Below are 19,625 nucleotides of genomic sequence, written 5' to 3' on the forward strand. Positions count from 1 at the left end.
CGCTCCTCACCAGCCCTCGTCATATAGCAGCAACATGTCGCGATAGATCCTCACCCATGGAGTGGAAAGGAAAGAGGAGGAGGTGTCTCGGGGTAAGGCGCGCAGCTCCCGACTCGTGGGCGCGCCTCCCCGCATCACGTTGCAGCGAAGGAGCGCCAATCTTCACCCAATATGGGGCCCCGCATCATCTCCTCCCGATGATTCGGTAAACATCATCCAAACGCGTCCTGAGAGGACCTCAACCCCAGCATCCAAATCTGCCGATATGCATGGCGTTGTAGCTCAAGCCCGCTACCGCTCATCCCGTTGTCAGAATGCCCCGGCCAAGCGCCCACGGCATGGTGCCCCACTGCAGTATATGTGTAGTGATATGAGATGCAGACCTCGCGCATCTCATCTTCTTCCTCAATCCAGCTTGTCGTGTCGTGTAGACAGCCATGGATAGCAAAACGGGAGCTACCCATATCGAGACCGCCCACGGGCGCGACGCCCACATCGTGCCCATCGACCAGGAAGCCAATGAGGACGTCCATCATGTCAAGCTATCGTGGAGGTCTTGGATGGTTGTCTTTTGCTGTTGCTTCGCGTACGTAGGACCTATTCTATTTTACGATCTCACTAATCGATCATGCAGTGTCATGTCACAGGTCTTCGTGGTAGTGGCTGCAGGATCAGTCCTGTCGTTCATCATCCGCGAGCTTGGAGAACCTGCCATCGCAAGTTGGATCATCCAGGTACAGAACCCCAGGCACGGAACTTTGACTTCAAATTTTGACATTCTACAGGGCCCGCTACTCATGCAATCAGTCCTTTCTCCTCCCGTCGGTCGCCTGTCTGATGTCTTGGATCGCAAGCTCTTCGCCACCATACCTCCACTGATCGCATGCATTGGTTCCATCATCTGCGCCAAAGCTACGAGCATGTCCATGTTGATTGGAGGCGGTATTCTCATCGGCACGACACTTGCGACCATCTCCATCGTCCAGTCTATCCCATCCGAGATCCTGCCTTTGAAGTATCGACCTCTAGCGAATGGACTTGCAGGCGTTGCCGGCGTATTGGGCGGAACGTAAGTAGACACTTCCCGTAAGTAGATGCATTTGACACGTACTGACTCTGCACAGTGTCGGTAGTCTAGCAGCTGGTGCGGTTACGAACCTGAGCGCTTCCGGCTGGCGCTATATCTTCTGGATCCAAGTCGGCCTACACGGCATTACATCGCTTGGTCTATTCGCGTTCTACTGGCCAAAGAAACGCACCGACTATCCACGGATGAGCTTCAAGCAGTGGATGTGGGCTTGCGACCCTATCGGTTCCCTTCTTCTTGTTGCTGCTGCCACCTTGATGCTTCTGGCGCTAAACTGGGCAGGTGGCGCGTACCCGTGGAGCAATCCGCACGTATGCGCTAATCTCGTTGTCGGCATTGTCCTCTTCATTGCTTTCTGTCTTTACGGTAACAAACATTCCATCAAAACTTCCGAATCAAAAGCTGATATGGTACAGAATGGAAGGGCCGATCTGATGGCATCGTCGCCCACGTCTTCTTCTCCACTGGACCCAACTTTTGGCTGTCGACTTTCGCCTTTGCTATCGAGGGATGGATCTACTACTCCGCCATCAACGCAGTTACACCACAGCTCATCCTCAATGTCGGGTTCGAAGACAACGCGTGGGATATTGCTATCCGTCAACTGTCTTACAAGATCGCGTCTATCTTCACATCTCTTGCCGTGACATGGTACGCGACAAAATTCAAAGACATGAGTAAGCAACACTGCATTCTTCCTCACACCTTCCACTAACACTGTAAACAGAAACACCCCTAGCAGCCACCTTCGCCATAATGTTCATCGCCTCAATCTGCTTCGCATTCATCCGCCCCGGCTGGGCCACCGAACAAATCATCTTCACCGCTCTAACAGGTATCGGTTGCGCAGGCCCACTCACACTACTAGTCGCATGCATCCAATTCACCGCCCCCCACGCCTTCCTCTCCACAGCCACCGGCCTCGCCTTCTCCGCCCGAGCCATCGGCGGCGCTTTCGGCACTGCCGTCATCTACGCCATTGTAAACTCGCGCGTCGCTTCTCACCTCGCCGGAGACGTCAGTTCCGCGGCCATCGCTGCCGGTCTACCCGAGTCTTCTGTGCCTGCGCTTCTCAAAGGCATGAAAGGTAGCTCGGCGTCTAAGTTCAGAGGCGCAGGCGTACCTGGCGCGAACGAGACTATCATAACTGCTGCATGGGATGCGAGCCATTGGTCGTATGCGCGTGCGTATAGACTGGGGTACTGGAGCGTAGTGCCGTTCGTTGCGCTTGCAACGATCGCTGTGCTTTCCATGAAGGGTATCAAACATCTGATGACGGAGCATGTTGAAGCGACTGTTGAGCGGGAAAGCGATGATGAAGGGAAGGGTTTGGGTAAAGCTTAGATGACCAAGACGCTGCTGTACATATCGGTAAAAAGGTTTCACGGCCATGAATCCCGTATCTAAGATACAATACAACATCATTCCTCTGTCCATCATCTCACCCCACCCTCCCTCCCGATCACGCCCCCACTAACATTAGCACCAACACCCCCCAAAATTTCCATAAAACGACTTCTCTTCTCTTTCTTCTCTGCCCGCCTCAAGCCAAAGCCTTGTGTACCTTGCAGTTCGAAAAGCCGGTCCCATTGCTCTAGCCAATCGACGCCTCGTGGTGGCGCGGGTTTGCGTTTTATCAGCAGCGCGAATTGCGGGAGAGAGGGCGAGGAAGGGGATATGTGGTAGGGGCGTTGGAGTAACGGGGGTGGGGAGGGAGAGGGTGATGGGGAAGGAGGGGGCAAGGAGGGGGCTTGATGATATCGATTAGTGTAGGGAGTTGGTGATCTAGATTCAGGTGCTCGGGGGCGGGACTTTGGGAGGGGTGCGAATGTTCGGTTGCGTGTTGGATGTGAAGATGGTAGGGGTGTGCCGGGGCGGAGGGAGGGCGGTATGTATGGTATTGACGGTGATGAGGGGCGGGAGGCTGATGAGGTGGTTGACGATACGGGCGAAGGTGAAGTCGTAGGCGCAGCTGGAGATCTTGATGGTCCGACCTGGCTCGGATATTTGTCATTCTCTGACGGAGTGATGGATCTTAGAGGGTGCGAAGGTGTCCGGGAAAGACATTCGTCAATGAGCTCTTGTGTTGAGGCTTGTTCTTGTGCTGGTGGTAGACGGCCTAAACATTCGAGGACTAGATCTTTGGTGCTGGGCGCTTGGGGTGCTTCTGGAGTAGGCGGTAGGGGCTTGTCAACGCCTATATCGGGAGTCAGAGATCTTGTTGAGGGCCGGGGACTCCGCAGGTTTCGAGACCATAGGGTAGATTCTTGGTGATGAAGATCATGTTCGTACATGTTATGTAATGACGGGACTTTTAGTTGCGATGCGAGCTTGTTTGCCTGCGGTCGACGCTTTTCCGTCGATGAACGGTGCTTGGTGTCGAAAACGATTGATGACTTGTCCGTTCTCGAAGGGGTCGTTGCTTTGCCTAGATATTGCGCTGCCATGGCATTCAGTTCCGGATCATCGTCAATACTCCACTTCTTCCCTCCTACTCCATTCACCTTGTCCGTCTGCTCAAACTCACCCGCCCTTCCATGCCTGTAACACACTCCGTCATCATGGATATGATATTCACACCCCTTTACATCACTGGTTCCAGTCACAATATCTTCCACAGAATTCCGGAGCATGCCTAGCATCCTCCTATCATACGCGAACATCTTGTCCGTAACGAACTTCCGCAGTAGTGTCGACGCGTGTTTCTCCAAATACAGCATCTCAAGAATCTTTTGATCGAACGTTTGTGCGGGGTCAAGAATAAAAGATAGCTTGTCGATGATGTAGTCTTGGAAGTTTGGTTGCGAGAACGCGGAGCCGACGATATGTGCGTAAATCAAATCGACGCAGGAGTTGAGTTGAAGAGATCCTTGGGTGGACAATTCCACGACGCCAGTAGTGAGCCAGTCGATGTAGAGCTTGAAGCCTGCGGGATCGACGTCGCCGAGCTGAATGGGCAGTAAAGGTCGGTCATCGCGCACGTGCTGGGGGAGGTAGATGCGAAGGTACGGTGAGCGTTCGGCTATGGCGTATTCGACTTCGATGTGCTCGGTAGGGCAATGCTCTGATAGCGTGGTTCGGCCTGCGAGTACGAATGTTACCGAATTTAAAGATGGCCTAGCCAAAACTATGCTGGTCTCATGCTGCAAAGGCGTTGTGTACATGCCGAGCGGTATGGTATCGCGAAGATAATAGAGACATGATGATCGGGCTCCATACCTGGCGTCCTTGTCGCAATAGTACTATGGATTGTAATGGAAGAATGATGATGAGTGAGCCGTGCTCATACCTCGATTCTGAATCACTTCCAGTCATGGCCAGGCGAGCGGTGACATCAGCGGTCAACGTGAGGGTCTGTTTGCTGGTAGTAACGTGACAAAACTGCCGATGACAAACAGCCGCGCGCTTCACACGAAGGCTGCTCAATACGACCAAACCCTGTCCTTCGATACTGACAACTTACAAAGCCTTGCTTCCTGGTTGGATACTGACCACCGTACCATTGCGCACCCTTGAAAGATCGTGACATCCTCCACTCTTCGACATGGGAAACCTCTTTACCGATAAAATGTCCTCTTCCGACAAGCGCGACATCCAAAGAAGGCTCGAGCGCGGCAGCATGCTTCCGCGTATACCAACAGGCTTTCCAGGAGTCAATCCAGAAGGTTACCTACATCACAGAACATCACGATCGTCGCAATCCCGCAGCAGTGTCCCGGTTAGTCCAGGAAGCCAGAAACCTAGGAACGTCGACCGCATCTTCGATGGAAGTGACCATATCAGCGATAGCGGTCGCAAATTTCGCCGTCGACCAAGCATCGAGGCACGCACAAGAAAGAGCGATTATCATACGCTGCTTGAAGGCGGGAGCCTGTGGAGTGACGATGAAGTCATCGATGATGTTGACGCGGATGTGCAAGGACCTGTGCAGTCAGAACTTGTGAAAGAAGAGTCATCCAACACACAGCGAGTACAACTGGCACCGCCGATACCAGGTACAGCTGTAGATGTGCCGAGACAGTCAATGATCAGTGTACTATATGGCCGTCAGAACCCGGATTCCTGGTACTTGACACGGCGCTTGGCTAGATTGCCTGCTGTGAATGTTCCAGACAACATCGATGCGGCTACCCTCCTCAGACGCCGCAACGTCGACGCTGATGCGGCGGAGCTGCATCAAATATGGCGACGCACTGGCGTTATTCCAACCCGCTATCGCGACGTCAACTTCGACTCCGACAGCATCGATCCGCAGCATGCATGGATCGCATGCTGGCCGCTGATCAACGCAGCGATACACGGGTACGTGATAGAAGATGTCGGATTCATTGACCGCGCGATGGACCTGCTCGAAGAGAAGATAGTGAAGGGCATACGACCGGATATCGATACCATCTCGCACATCTTTGGCGAAAAGAGACACAACATGCCGAAAGCTCTAGGCCGCTTTCTAGTCGATCGATGGGTTGACAACGCGACGGAAGGGTTCGGCGACGTCGACCCCTCGGACTTGCCGCAGCCATTCGTCTGTTCGGCGCTTGAGACAGCTATGCGACGCCTCTCAAGCGACAAAAGGTCGCCACCGCTGCTGAACTGTCAGTACCACACGCATGCGAAGTCCGAGGAGTGCTACAAGAAGAGAATTGCACCTGAGGAAGCAAAAAGACAGCAACGCTACAAGTACCGTCGCGATAAAGCGAGTCGCGAAGCTGAGCAAGTCGCTGCAGATTCTGTTGAATGTGGCATTGTGGTGGTGGATTGGGAAGGGCGAAGAGTGGAGGAACACAGGAGGCTGCGCGACGAAAGTGATGCTTCTTTGCCTGCTTTCGATGACCGGATCGGAACTGCAGACCAAATGCACAAGGCAGATCCTTCCGACGGACTCGATGTACTGAAAAACACAGACGCGAATAGCCAGCTCAACGCAAAATTCTCGTCGTCGTCAATGTTCGGCACGGCGCAAGCTGCTGGCCCCGTTGGCGAGGTGAAGTTTGCGCCACCAACACGCTCACCACCACCGATGCCGCCATCGCCAAACGCACGCGTCGGACGCGATGACAGCGCTGTTGAAAGCGACCAGACCTATGGGGCACTCTTGAGGGATCAGCAAACTCAGTTCTCGTTGTTTGACAGCGCGATGCAGGCTGTGCAGATCGAAGGAAATAGTGAGTCAACCGCGTTGGACGCACCTGCCATGCCGCGAGACTCAGACGCGAACGCACGGACCGTCTCAGGGGAGAGTCCACGCCGAAGAGAGCACGAAACATGACCCGCATCACTTCCGGAGTCGAGATATGGGAGTTTGAATAAGGCTGATACTGCGTAGCTGGCACTTTTGGATATGACGTGCCCGATCTAGTGTTGGTTAGAGAGCGCGTGTTGGTCACACGAGACAGAAAGTGTGAAATTGGCTTCGTTCGATTGCTAGGTGTTTATAATAATGTACTTGGTTTCAACGCGGTCTTTGGACATTTTCGAATTGCTCAGAAGATGGCAGTGCCGTTGACGTGTGAGCTTACTCCGCCTATGATGCTGTTAGCGATTGCAAGAGCTTGTCAATCCGGGTTCTCAACGTACCAGGGCAGTTAGCAGGCGCAGAGGTGAAGAAGAAGAACCATCTGTTCTTCTCGCGGCACGTTTGCGCAAGCTTCTCGAGATCCAGCATTTCCCCCAGCGGCATTCCCCAAAGAGCGAGGATGTACTCGTGGAGGTGGTAATCTGGGAACGTCAGCCCAGATCATTCAGGAAACGGTTGAGGAGCCATACTCTCGTGTGTAGGCCATGCCTCAAACGCAGGCGCATCACCAGCGACAGACGCGAAGTAGCTATCATGCAGCCAATCCAAAATCTTCTCTTCTTGACTCACACCAGCATACCGCTGACCATCCTCACCATCGTTACCGCTACCATGTCGAAGAGCAGCCTTGCTTCGATCTTCATCACTCTTGCTGTCGTAGGCCTCCTTCCATCCGCTGCGGATGAACAGCATGTCTCCAGGCTTGATGTCACCGCCTTGAGCCGCGGGGCGAATATCGATTCCCTGGTCTTGGCCGCACTGATAAAGGTCCTGCCACGAGATGGGGTAGTAGTCGTAGGGGTCGTAGTTGATGCCCTTCTTGTGCGCGTAGCCCCGGTAGTCTAGAAGAATACCGCGACCTGCGATGCCGTGCTCGGCCCAGTGGTGGATGGAGCATTTGTGGTTTGCGTTTGGGCCTGTGACATCGCTTCCTTTCGTCTGTGACGAGTGTAAGCTAGCGTTCGCCGTGTAGAGCTTTCATACATACGCCATTGTAGAACGATCCACTGGGAATATGAGCGAAATGCCGGAAGCCGTCCCATTGCGTGCCAGACTGGGTGTTCATATGATAAACATCGTCGTAGGCAATACCTTCAGCCAGCGTCTTAATCTCATGCTGAAAAACCTCACGACCAAACGCGGGAACATTCGGCACGTTGAGAGGCAGACTACCTCGCGGTCAGCAATAACACATCAGAAGGATCATGAGAACACGGACTTAACAGGTACGATTTCACCCGTTCGTATCTCCCTCGCAGCCGCTGCGACACGTGTAGATGTTAGGAGATTGAGACGGCCGATCTACATCTGATCAGTTCGGCCCGCAAGTAGATTAGAGTTCGGTCGAACATACGTAGTCGCTATCACCCCAAACCCAAGCAGCCTCCGGAGGCGCCCCGGGAATCTGAGGTAATTCCTTCCTTGTCGGAAATTTAGTGCTATCTGGATCCCATGGTATGGTTGTTGCCGTCTTGTTCATGGTGAGAAAATCTTTGATCTGCGTCAAGCGCTGACTCGCAGTGGAGGTTTTCGGGTCGGCCATGTTGGTGAGGCAGCGGCGATCGGGCTTTGTCGGTGTTTGATATGGTGGTTGCGGGTTTTGCAACGCGTGGATAGACTTTCTTCAAGGTTTCCCCAGAATATCAACGATGTCTCGAGTTGTTATGACGTTTACCCCGCATTTCTTGGAATGCTGGTGGAGCCGCTCGGGCACCGAGGCATTTTGTGGGGTCGTGGCTCCTCCGCCCTGACTACCGGCAATCGAGTCGATCATCAGCATCACGACATTCCATCGCATTTGTGCTGGTGTATCGTGCTCCACGATCTTATTGCTCTTGAAGATGTTTGTATGAGTAGAGTTGAGATGGCCATGTGGCGCTAACATAGATTGATTGTTGGTGGAATTATTGAAGTGGATGACGTAAGGCGGCTAATCACCACTCTAGCCGTAGCGTTTCCAGAATCCCAAGATTGCCACCTGGGTCATTCTTGGCCAAAAGCTTGTCGTCTGGTCAAGAAAGTCTTGTTCACTGCATAGAGTCTTGTCTCGGACATCAAAGTTCGTCGAGCGTTAATGCAGTCGATGATGCCAGGGAAAAGACGCAGTGTCTATTGGGTAATCCCTAGACAAAGTTGTAGTGTCAACAGCATCAGGGCACGCACTAAGCTCTGGCCGTCTCATCGCCTACCACGCTTCCGGGATCATGGCTAGATCGGCAGGTGGTTAGTCTCGTTGATGTACGATGGAGCGGTGCGTACTATACCCATAGACTTCGACTATCAACCCAACACCACTCGGGTAAACCTGTCAACACTTAAAGCACCGTGAGCCTTACTCACTTCGTCAAACATGCTCATAACCTTCTCGGTCTGTCAGAGTCCGAGCCGTTGATCCAGACATAAGCTCGTACTTCCCGCCGTCGATGGGCGCATCACGAGCACTTCCCTCCCATCGATTTAGCCGGTTGCTATCAGGACCTCCTGCCAGGTCTATTGGCTACAACAAGCTCGCATCAGCACAGCTCACAGAGGCACGGATGCATCGGTGCATCCTTCTAGTGCGCGCAAAGCTGTTGGAGGGATAATTCTAGTCCGTTGCGCCGTTGGGCCGGGTCCCGCTGGTGTCGTTCGCGTCGCGTTAACGAAGGCATATAAACGTCTACCCCAGACTTGTACCCCAGACTGTAGCTCATCCCCAGATCTCTTCTTTTCTCATCTTTCTACCCATTGACCTTGCGACATGGCTTCCGCGGACGAGAAGCCGACCGCTATCGGCATGGAGCATGTGTCCGACACTTCGATTGACCACGCCGTGGCGTATGAGGAGGGCAAAGAGGCTGGCCTAAGCGAGGCTCATATCTGCACCGAGGCAGACAGCAAACGCATTCTGCGCAAGACCGACATTTGGATGCTGTCGCTCCTTTGTATGGTGTACTTCCTGCAATCCGCCGACAAGGGAATCATCGGATTGACGGCCGTCTATGGTCTGAAGGAGGACGCCCACCTCAAGGGCAACGACTATTCAAACATCGGCAACATCGGATACTATGCGCAACTCGGCGTGCAGCCTTTGGCCGCCTGGATCCTCGTCAAGCTTCGATACCGCCACGTCCTTCCCGTCATCATCACATGCTGGGGTATTTCAGTTGCCGGTGGCCTCGGTGGTTCCAGGAATTACGCCGGACTGCTCGCATCTCGATTCTTCCTCGGTGCCTTTGAGGCTATGGTTGTTCCCCTGTTCTCGATGATAACCATTGCCTTTTACAGGCGTTCCGAGCAGCCATTCCGCGTGGCTTGTTGGTACAGCTGCTATGGTCTTAGCACCGTTCTCAGTTCACCCATCGTTTACGGTTTCGCGCAGATAAACTCGTCCTCGCTGTACCGCTACCAGATGGTGTACCTCTTTTTCGGACTCTTGACTATCGTAATTGGTCTTATCACATACTGGTGGGCCCATGATAGCCCCGGCGAGGCTCGATTCCTGACACCGGAGGATCGCTTGAAGGCTGTTGACCGAGTGAAGGCGAATCAACAGGGTATCGTCTCGCACAAGTTCAACTGGTCGCATGTCGCCGAGGCCTTGAGTGAACCCAAATACTGGCTGTACATGATCATGGTCATCGCTGTCAATGCTGGTGCGTCGGTCTCTTCGGTCTTCGGCTCCATCATCCTGAAGAACCTGGCTGGATTCAGCTCAGACGAAGCTGTCTTGCTGAACATGCCTTTCGGAGCGCTTCAGGTCGTTTCCATTCTTGGTGCATCGTGGCTCGCATACCGTTTCAAGCGCAAGTCGCCATTCTTCCTCGGCTTGGTTACCATCGTCATTGTTGGTGTTGCTCTTTTGGTTGCGCTTCCGAAGACTCCGGATAACAAGGGTGGTCTGCTCGCAGGTTATTATCTGATTGCCTTCGTGTACGCCATTAACCCTCTGCTCATCTCTTGGATGGGCTCCAACTGCGCCGGACAAACCAAGAAGGCCATCTACTACACCTCTTTCAACGCCGGAAACTCCGTAGGCAACATCATTACCCCGTACATCTTCGATTCGAAGTTCCAACCGCAATACGTAAGCATCTTATCCCTGTCGTATGCTCAGCCAAGAGTCCATCGCTAACATTTCGTTTCTAGGTCAACGCTCTCAAGGGCATCTTGATAATCTGGTGCATCCTCTGGGGTGTCGTTGTCGCTCAAGTCGTCCTCATCACCTGGATGCAGAAGAAGAAGTGCGATCAGCGTGAGGCGGCCGGTCTTCCTAGGAACCCTATCGATTACTCGATGAGCGGTCATTTCCATGAGGCAGGTGCCGAGGTTCACGGGGAGAACGGTCTGCAAGACATGACAGACAAGGAGAACATCTACTTCCAGTACTTGTTGTAGACGCGACTAGAGCTTTATCAACCCTTGTTCATTTTTCCGTAGTAGATACCAATGCATGAAGTCTGGTCGATCTGAATGGCCTATTTTGCGTGTATCTGGCGTCTCGTCAATTTGGTAATTTTTGTTGTTCATGTCTAGTACAGTAGTGTAGAGGTTCTTAAGTTTTGCAATTGCTAAGGTTATTATTAGCTTTCTTTACTAAAAACTAGTATACTACTAAAAGTAACTATAAGTTATATTACTACTACTACTAAGCTAAAGTAAAGTATAAGTAGCTAAAATTTTTACTTAAATATTTTTACTTATATAAACTACTATAAATATAGCTACTTTAGTATATTAAAATTACTTTTTTTATATAAACTTAGACTAACTTTAGTAAATACTACTTTACTTTAGCTATATAATAGTAAAAGTTAACTAATTTAAAGCTAAGTTTTAATATACTTACTATAATAATATAGTTTACTAGTACTACTATATAAGCTAAAAAGTTAATTATAAGTAATTTAATAAAACTTAAATAAAATACTTTTATACTACTAACTTTACTATTAATTACTTTATATAACTTTTTTATATAAACTTAGTTATAAGTAATTTACTAGTACTATTATTTATACTATAAAGTACTTAAAAAGTATTATAGTTATAAAAGTAAAATAAAAAAATAATTATATATATTTAGTAAATAAAATTTTATAAAAAAACTTATAAGTAAGTTAAAAGTAATAAAGAGAGACTTTTAAAAGCTTATAAGTAGATTTAATTAATAACTTTAGCTCTAGCTTTACTTAAAATAACCTAAAGTGCGAAGGGCAGTATTAACTTTAATAAGGCGTGGGGCATGCCTAGGTGTATGGGCGGAAAGGTCGATTCAGGATGTTCGCTTATGTCAGCCACACATGACTAGCATGACGCGTCGCGTCATCCAACCCCTCTGCGTACTTTTGCAACAACAGCATGCCCAGGTGGTCACCAACGCCAATTCCCTTGACTAGGCACCTAGACTACACACTTCCCACCTTCGTCTCTTCGCTGTACGGATGATCACACGGTCGCAGCTGATTTTCGCCTGCTTCTTCGTCCCTGGTGTCTCAATCCTCCTACTGCCGCTTCTATACGCCCGTCTACGGCAACCAGCAGATTCGATGCCTGCACGAGTATCACCAGACGAAGTAGCGTCTGCCCTTCTTTCCGAGAAGGGACTAGAACTCCAATCTCTGCAAACCATCCAGTCTTTATGGGCAGGCTATGGCGAGATATGTCGCGTGTTCGCTAATCCGATAGGCTCGCCAGATTCGACGAAATCCTACGTACTCAAGCTTGTAAACCCTCCACCGACGAAGGCCAGCGACGAAGGCCATACCAGAAAGATCCTGAGCTATCAGATTGAACAGTACTTCTACAGCCACCTTGCTCCTCAAATGCCAGCAACTTTGCCGGTCGCCGAATGCGTCGCTAGTATCAACAAGCACAACACGGATGGCACCTCGATGACTGCGATGTTGTTGAGCGATTTGAAACAACACTATCCTGTGGCTGGAGAGAAGCGCGACGTCTTAGAAACGACCCAGGCTTATGCCGCGCTGGACTGGCTTTCTGGCTTCCATGGCTTCTGGTGGACCCGCGTCAAGTCTCTAGATTCCGCGTCTCTGGTCCTACCACCACTGGAGGAAGTACAACGTTATGGACAGGCCTCGTCGAACAAATCGGTGTGGCTCAATGGCGGATATACCTATCTTGCGACGCGTCGCAAGGAGTACAATACTCTGGCGAAGGATTACGACGCCGAGTGGAATGAGCCACTCACGGACTGGGTCGATGGCGAAGACCTATCCATCTCTGAGATAGCGGCAGCGTTTCTCTCACCCAAGGCTACCGGCCGGTCACCAATCGAAGCATATCAAACTCTGATCCATGGTGATGTCAAGTCTGAAAACATGTTCACCAGCAAGTCGGGTGAGGAGGTCGCCTTCTACGACTTCCAGTACACTGGTCTTGGCCTGGGCGTCTGCGATCTCGCCAAGTTCTTCACATGCTCCGTCCCGCTAAGCATGCTCGTTGCCGACTCGCATATCCCACGGGAGCTACTCATGCAAGAAGGCGAGAAGCAGCTGTTGCAACGATACTGGGAGAAGTTGAGAGAGACTGGCAAACGAGAGTACAACTGGTCGATTTTCGTGCGACATTGGGAGACGGCGCTCGTAGACTGGCTCCGCTTCCAGGCTAGCTGGGGCTTCTGGGGAAACACTGAATGGTTGGAGGCTAGGGTGCGGAGTATCCTGAAGGATCAAGAGTGGAGGGACGCATTGATCAGTAATGTGGACAAGGCGAGTATCCGCAAGTAGGTGGATCCCACCGAGAGGAGCAACTTGGCTCGCTGTCCTTGTAGCGTTTGTACCTTCACTCGCCGCAAACATCGGTCTCACTGGCGCTGGACCCTTCTCCTCCTCGCCCTCAACGAGTCCTCATATGGTCTGTTGTTCCACGCTCGGTAATAACTCGGCTGGAATGGCCAAGTGGTAAGGCGTCGCACTCGTATGTCGTACGATATGCGAAGATCCTGAGTTCAATCCTCAGTTTCAGCTGTTAAATCCTTTTTGTCTTACCTTTTTGCCGCCAGATTCACTTGCGCGCCAAGTTGACCAAAATTGGCGCAACTGGAGCTCCCTTCTGAAGTCCTTCGGCAGTGCATATAGCTGATGCAGATGAGGCAGATGAGGCAAATGGTTGGTTGGGTGTCGTTGACCCCGGCCTGCATATTGTGGCTTAGAGAACCCCGCAATCAGGAGAAGGATACCTAAGACCCGACAAACGTCTACCACGACATCCCACTTTCCACTCCCACTCGAATCCCATTCGGCCCGTATGACCCAACACATGTCCAACTCGGATCAGTCAGGCCACCTTCTTTCATCATTATCTAGCACATCAATGCTCACTGAACAGCCACCCTGCGAATGCATCGATGGCGTACCATTGGACTGGTCTGGCCGCGGCACATCTCACGTTGATTACGACAAGTCAGAGGTACTTCCTCTCACACAGGGCAAATTTCTTGGTCATGGAATGCACGGCGGGGTATACGAGACGAACTGTAATAACGTTAGGCTCGCTTGGAAGCGCAAATACTGCCGTCGGAAAATAGGCGAAAGAGAAAGACGCGAGATCGAGATCATCAAAAGGCTATCCCACCACCACGTCGTCCGGTTGATAGGTACATACACACATGGCCCATTCCTCGGGTTGTTGTTATGGCCAGTCGCAACCTGCGACCTTGCCAGTCTCCTCGAAGACGTGGATGCGCTGCAAAAGGAGTACTTGATTGAAACTGGTACACCGATGGAGTTATCAGAGGACTTTAATGAACAGTGGCCCGACCGGGTAGCAAGACTTGGGGCACTTGGAATACTGGTCGGGCTCTCCACTGAAGTGACCCGAGACTGTGCAGTAGCGCTTCTTGGACAGACGATTGGCTGCATAGCCGGTGCGGTAGCATACCTTCATATGTCGGAGATCAAGCACAAAGATCTGAAACCATCGAACATCCTGCTGTCAAAAGACGGGCTTTGGCTGACTGACTTCGGCACTGCGTCAGATTTCTCAGTGCTTACTTCAAGTGCTACAGAAGATGGCGATCGAGGGACGCCGAAGTACTTTGCGCCAGAGGTTGCCAGTTTTGCAATGAACGGACGCTCAGCCGACATATTCTCCATGGGTTGTGTCTTCTTGGAGATCATAACTCTGTGTATCGGGTATACCCTGGAGCTTACCCAGGACCTGCGACAGTCATACGACAGATCTTTTCACGCTAACATGGGTAGTATTGTCTCGTGGTTTGATGGCTCTCATGCCATTATACGCGCTGTTGCCGACGAGCACTTTTTGGGCCTTGTACGATGGATGATGGAAGAAGAAGCAGAGCGACGCCCAACGGCCGTTGAGGTTGAGGAACAAATCGCCTTGATAAGCGGCTTCAAGACGATGACTAGACGCTGCGCGCCCCAAGATCGAAGCTTCTATCGAACGTGTTGCGATCTACCTTCTCTGGGCTTTGGAGCCACGGCACCACGTTCTGATCCAGCTCAACAAGCGGAAGTCATCGACATAATGATGGGAAATACATATCACAAGTCCGAAGGACCCGACGACACCTACACCTTCTACATACGCACCTCACATCCAGATTTTATCGAGAAGGTCCACATGTTCTTCGTGAGTTCCCCTTCGCTGCTCAGTCTGCAAATTATGCTAAATGACGTTCCGTCAGCATCATAGCCATTCGAAGTCCCACATAGTCATTGACTCACCACCATATGAGCTTACTGACATTTACTATCGGCCGTTTGACATCAGTGTATATGTGGTCCTTCGTCAAGGTCTGGAATGGAATAGTTTATTCGCTCAGCCAGCGCCTCGGAGCAACGGGCTCAGAATGTTACCGTTTTTCTGGACACTTCGATTCGAGAAGGGCCATACTCAATCTGGGGGAAGATTCCGTCTGCACAAGACGCAACATGTCGAACAGTTATAGCCGAGATACTAATCGTCGCCCTGCTTCAACAGTTATCGCGGTGCTTAGGAGTCTGTAGCATTTGAGGGCAATACAAGGCTTGCCGCTACTTGCATCTCGTGCAACCCTAACACCAACTGCTATCTGATTACCCAGCAACAAGTATGCTTGCTATTAGTCAGTCTGATATGTTTCTCGGAACGCCAATCAGTCTTCTTAATCGCAACTATACATGCAACGGGCTTGTGTAGCCTGCATGACGTATCAGCGCTGTGGTAAGCGCTAACGGTGTGCATGGTCTTGGCGCCCTTGCATATCCCGCCCTGTTGAACATGCTGACATCGTTATTGGCGGGCGTTCCAATGAACTATGTTGTTGTCTCACGTTACCTGCGCGAAGTCTAGCATGTGTACATATGGCTTGCCGAGGCCCCCTCGCGTGGAAGATGCGATCCCCGCACATCATCCACCGCACTTACCATGGACCGCCTCTGGAATCTCATACGTAGTAGCGCATCGAAAGAGTTCGCTGCGTCTCTGATTGGAATATCGATACTGTACTGGCTCGCTGTTGGCGTGTACAGGGTGTATTTCCATCCTTTAGCAAACATTCCTGGGCCAAAGGTACGACCTGGAAGACAACGTGTGCTATGAGGGACTTTAGATGACGACTAACCCTGTGCAGTTGGCAGCATTCACGTTTTGGTACGAATTCTATTATGAGATCTATCCGCACAGATTCCAGTACTTGTGGAAGATCAAGCAGCTACATGAGCAATACGGTGAGCCATCACGACTCATGTCTGCCTTCCGGCTCTGAACTCAGCACTAGGGCCTATCATACGGATTAATCCTCTTCAAGTGCATATCCACGATGCAGATTACTTCGACACGATCTACGCATCCGGCATGAATCACAAACGCGATCGTTGTAGTTGGTCATTTCACACCGGTGCAAAGTCTTGGGAAGGCGCAATACTGGATACCATAGACCACGACTTGCACAAGTTGCGACGAACTGCCCTAGCGCCTTTCTTCAGCAAGCGCTCAGTCCAAGCCCTCGAAGAGCTCGTCGTAAACAACACCAAGAAGCTTATGGATCGTTTCGCAGGCGAACTCGAAAAGACAGGCCCCAAAGCCGGTGTCGTGAATCTCAACGACGCATACGCCGCTTTCACCATGGACACCATCTCCGAGTACTGTTTCGGCGAATCGATCAAAGCACTAGATCACGACGACTACGCTAAAATCTGGCTCAAGGTTATGCACGACGGAATTCAGATCGAGCCATTTGCGCGCCAATTCCCTACTATCATGAACTTTATGCTCGATCTTCCGCCAAACATTGTTGAGAAACTGAGCCCCGGGGTAGCCACAGTGAACACCTTCAGTCTCAGAACGCTAGGCAGGATCGAACGCATCATGAACTTTGAGGACGGCGATGGCGATACGAAGAACCTGAGACGCACGATATTTCATGATATTAGAGATGATGTTGGTTGTAAACTTCCGGAGAAAGAGAAACATCCCAAGCGGTTGACGGCGGATGCTAGTGTTATCCTTGGTGCGGGGACGGAGACGACGGCGAGGACACTGGCTGTCACTACTTACTACCTGATCAAGAACTCGGAAGTTGGAGAGAAATTGAGACAGGAACTAAAGACTGTGATGCCAACGGTAGATCACGAAGTCTCACTACCACAGCTCGAAGCTCTGCCATACCTAGTAAGCAGTCCACTCTAGGCAAGAAACCAAACTATGCTAACCAACATCTCAGACCGCAGTAATAAACGAAGGCCTCCGCACCGCCCACGGCGTCTCCTCCCGCCAACCCCGCATCCCCACAGGCGAATCCCTTACATACGGCCCCTACACCCTCCCCCGCGGCACGCCCATCATGCAATCCTCCTACCTCCTCCACACCGACCCTGCCATCTACCCCGACCCTTTCGCCTTCCGTCCGGAGCGGTGGATACAAAACCCCAAACTCACACGCTACCTCTTTGCTTTCGGGCGCGGCAGTCGCAATTGCCTAGGCATGAATCTTGCTACGTCGGAATTGTATACGGGGCTTGCGATGATTTGGCGGAGGTTTAGGATGGAGGTGTGGGATACGGTGGAGGGGAGGGATGTTTTGACGACGAATGATTGTTTTTTGGGGATGCCGGATTTGGGGAGTGAGGGGATTAAGGTTAGGGTTGTTGGGGAGGTGGAGGGGTGATGGATGTGTGTGGAGCGATGGTGAGGCTCGTGTGGAATGGCTAAGGAAGAAAGGGGATCTCATTCGTATATGGCATTATGCTGTTCGGTATATCTATTCCCAGCCTGTCGATTGTATCTCTATCCTGTTCTATATTCCTCAACCCGCTCAAACAGCATTGAACCCCTCGCAACCACCATCATAAGTACGATAACTCGGCGGCCTTGCAAGTTCCGAAGGTGTCCACTCGGGAAGTTCATAAGTCGGCAGCTGCTCATCAGCCGTCGACTGCACCGTATTCGGTGGTGCCACTAGACTCCTCTGACGCCTCAATCCTTTCTTCCAACGTCTTTTCACCGCATCCCATCCCTTACCCGGCGCCATGATGATAGCTTTCCACATAGCCTCACGGCTACGTTGAGCAGAAGCCCACATCCTTTGTGGCCCATCATATTCTAGCCAAATTGTTATCTTCACTAACCAGACCAAGAGAACGATGACGAATATGAGAGTCGGAATAGCACCAAGTGTCCCCCAGAGTATCAGGCAGATTTCCAGCGTCGGATACGTCGTTCGTACTCTGTCCTCCACATAGTCGATAACAGCAGGCGGTATGTTAGCGCCGTGGATATAATATCCAATCCTACCGAGATACACACTCATCCTCCAGATATCGAGTAGGCTGTCGTCGTAGTGACACTCGCCAAGCGCGAAGTAGTCCCGATCAGAAGTGAACGGTCTCAGCGTCTTCGGATTCTTGACGCGCTTCAACTTGACAGGCTCGTCGTAATACAGTAACCCCGGCAGGACCTCACTGAAGCAGTGGCCATGCTTACAGTCCTCGGATTTCTGTTTGGAGCGGTACGAGTTCGGGTCGTTGAAGATGGCTTTGCGCAGTGTTTTTGGGTATGTAAGATACCAGGGGGTTGTGAAGGCGAAGAGACCGGGTCGGCCGCGCGGGTCGTATGCGAGTGTGCCGTTGGTGTATGTGATGGTGAAGTAGATGTGGGCATCTCCATCGTCTCCATGACAGTCGGTGTCGTACATGGTATCGATGGTGATGCCTTCAATTTTACCTTCCCTTGAACTGATTTCGCCGGGAATGTGGTGGGGGAATGTGCGTTCTGGTTGGTGCTCGTTGCTGGACCAAATTTCGTGACTATGACTGTTAGCGATGAAGTTAGGGGAGGTTTTAGCATAACAGGGGGTTCACGCACTATGACGCTGGTTCATTTGGCGGTGAAGATATAATCGTTGGTGTGCTGAGTTTGGGGTCATGCAGCGTCAATGCAGGGATTGACGTTGAGATTACGACCGGGCCGTGGCCAGTCTTGAAAGGCATCTTGTAGGTGGAAGTCGGTGTGGAAATCGTTGGAATTGAGGTTGAGTCGGACGCAAGTCCACGAGTGCCGAGAACAGTCGCCGTTGGAGAGGAAGTCGCGACGATGCCACCAGCCAGTGTGGAAAGGAGCACGAACTTGGCTGCTGTAGACATCATCTTGAAATGCTTTCTGTCTGGATAGTTGATGCGGAGGGTGCGTATCTATGATGAGATGGAGGATGTTGCTTTAGCAGTTGGAGGCATTTATAAAAATCGTACCTAGAGAGCAGCCTAGAGACTGCAGTCTGCAACCAAAGTTTCTCGTAATTCTAACCATGGAATTTAAATCTTTCTCATTTTCGCGCAGGGCGCAGTTGATTTCCACGTGGTTTCGCTACCAAAGGACCACCTTCTGCCAACCTTGGGAGCCAACTCAGTCCTCCCACGGCATAGCCTCATCGATACCGAACACGTCTATGCCACACAGGAACAAGAAGAATGCTACACCCAAAATCGTGCAGACAACCATGAAGATAAGGAAAAGGATTATACACACGCCGCCTTTGACTGTGCATGCATATGCACAAAGAGCCAGGGCGGCCACAAGCGTGTGGATTAAGGCTATGATTGCGATCGCGAGAATGATGTACCAGAAAATCATCGAGAGGAGGTTTTTAAGTGCATGGCACATTGCGGACTTGAGGTGGCGGGTGTTGAGGTATGACGTTGCGAGGTGTGTATAAAGGTTGAGAGTCTGAAGGTTTTGGGACGAGGTTAAGTAATATGCCGCTCATGTAGAGAAATGCCATAGCGCTGAGCTTGTAAGCCC

General features: G+C 51.3%; 8 protein-coding genes and 1 non-coding gene across 9 annotated transcripts; 6 read left to right on the forward strand and 3 right to left on the reverse strand.

The window, feature by feature from the left end:
* Positions 1-437: 437 nt before the first annotated feature.
* On the forward strand, positions 438-2,431 carry J4E92_010963 (uncharacterized protein; the record flags this gene model as incomplete). Its single annotated transcript, XM_051502297.1, has 6 exons — positions 438-586; positions 635-734; positions 786-1,069; positions 1,125-1,453; positions 1,504-1,764; positions 1,815-2,431. 6 exons carry the CDS (start codon positions 438-440, stop codon positions 2,429-2,431), a joined length of 1,740 nt encoding a protein of 579 aa, XP_051347466.1.
* A 790-nt stretch (positions 2,432-3,221) lies between these two features.
* J4E92_010964 (uncharacterized protein) lies at positions 3,222-4,251 on the reverse strand (the record flags this gene model as incomplete). Its single annotated transcript, XM_051502298.1, has 2 exons — positions 3,222-3,273; positions 3,380-4,251. 2 exons carry the CDS (start codon positions 4,249-4,251, stop codon positions 3,222-3,224), a joined length of 924 nt encoding a protein of 307 aa, XP_051347467.1.
* A 380-nt stretch (positions 4,252-4,631) lies between these two features.
* J4E92_010965 (uncharacterized protein) lies at positions 4,632-6,356 on the forward strand (the record flags this gene model as incomplete). The annotated part of the gene is made up of 1 exon (XM_051502299.1): positions 4,632-6,356. The coding sequence occupies one exon, from the start codon at positions 4,632-4,634 to the stop codon at positions 6,354-6,356; it is 1,725 nt and encodes a 574-aa protein (XP_051347468.1).
* Positions 6,357-6,570: 214 nt separating this feature from the next.
* J4E92_010966 (uncharacterized protein) lies at positions 6,571-7,926 on the reverse strand (the record flags this gene model as incomplete). Its single annotated transcript, XM_051502300.1, has 6 exons — positions 6,571-6,611; positions 6,665-6,805; positions 6,854-7,322; positions 7,372-7,552; positions 7,603-7,685; positions 7,738-7,926. 6 exons carry the CDS (start codon positions 7,924-7,926, stop codon positions 6,571-6,573), a joined length of 1,104 nt encoding a protein of 367 aa, XP_051347469.1.
* Positions 7,927-9,123: 1,197 nt separating this feature from the next.
* J4E92_010967 (uncharacterized protein) lies at positions 9,124-10,760 on the forward strand (the record flags this gene model as incomplete). Its single annotated transcript, XM_051502301.1, has 2 exons — positions 9,124-10,449; positions 10,512-10,760. 2 exons carry the CDS (start codon positions 9,124-9,126, stop codon positions 10,758-10,760), a joined length of 1,575 nt encoding a protein of 524 aa, XP_051347470.1.
* Positions 10,761-11,911: 1,151 nt separating this feature from the next.
* On the forward strand, positions 11,912-13,111 carry J4E92_010968 (uncharacterized protein; the record flags this gene model as incomplete). Its single annotated transcript, XM_051502302.1, has 1 exon — positions 11,912-13,111. The coding sequence occupies one exon, from the start codon at positions 11,912-11,914 to the stop codon at positions 13,109-13,111; it is 1,200 nt and encodes a 399-aa protein (XP_051347471.1).
* Positions 13,112-13,268: 157 nt separating this feature from the next.
* Positions 13,269-13,351, forward strand: J4E92_010969. The gene has a single exon. It is a non-coding gene; the product is annotated as a tRNA-Thr (tRNA).
* Positions 13,352-15,755: 2,404 nt separating this feature from the next.
* Positions 15,756-17,496, forward strand: J4E92_010970 (uncharacterized protein; the record flags this gene model as incomplete). Its single annotated transcript, XM_051502303.1, has 4 exons — positions 15,756-15,899; positions 15,961-16,057; positions 16,267-17,000; positions 17,053-17,496. 4 exons carry the CDS (start codon positions 15,756-15,758, stop codon positions 17,494-17,496), a joined length of 1,419 nt encoding a protein of 472 aa, XP_051347472.1.
* A 147-nt stretch (positions 17,497-17,643) lies between these two features.
* On the reverse strand, positions 17,644-18,522 carry J4E92_010971 (uncharacterized protein; the record flags this gene model as incomplete). The annotated part of the gene is made up of 1 exon (XM_051502304.1): positions 17,644-18,522. One exon carries the CDS (start codon positions 18,520-18,522, stop codon positions 17,644-17,646), a length of 879 nt encoding a protein of 292 aa, XP_051347473.1.
* Between the last annotated feature and the right edge of the window lie 1,103 nt (positions 18,523-19,625).

Source organism: Alternaria infectoria (genome assembly GCF_024043175.1).
Source record: "Alternaria infectoria strain BMP 0036 chromosome Unknown scaffold_49, whole genome shotgun sequence".
Classification (NCBI taxonomy): domain Eukaryota; kingdom Fungi; phylum Ascomycota; class Dothideomycetes; order Pleosporales; family Pleosporaceae; genus Alternaria; species Alternaria infectoria.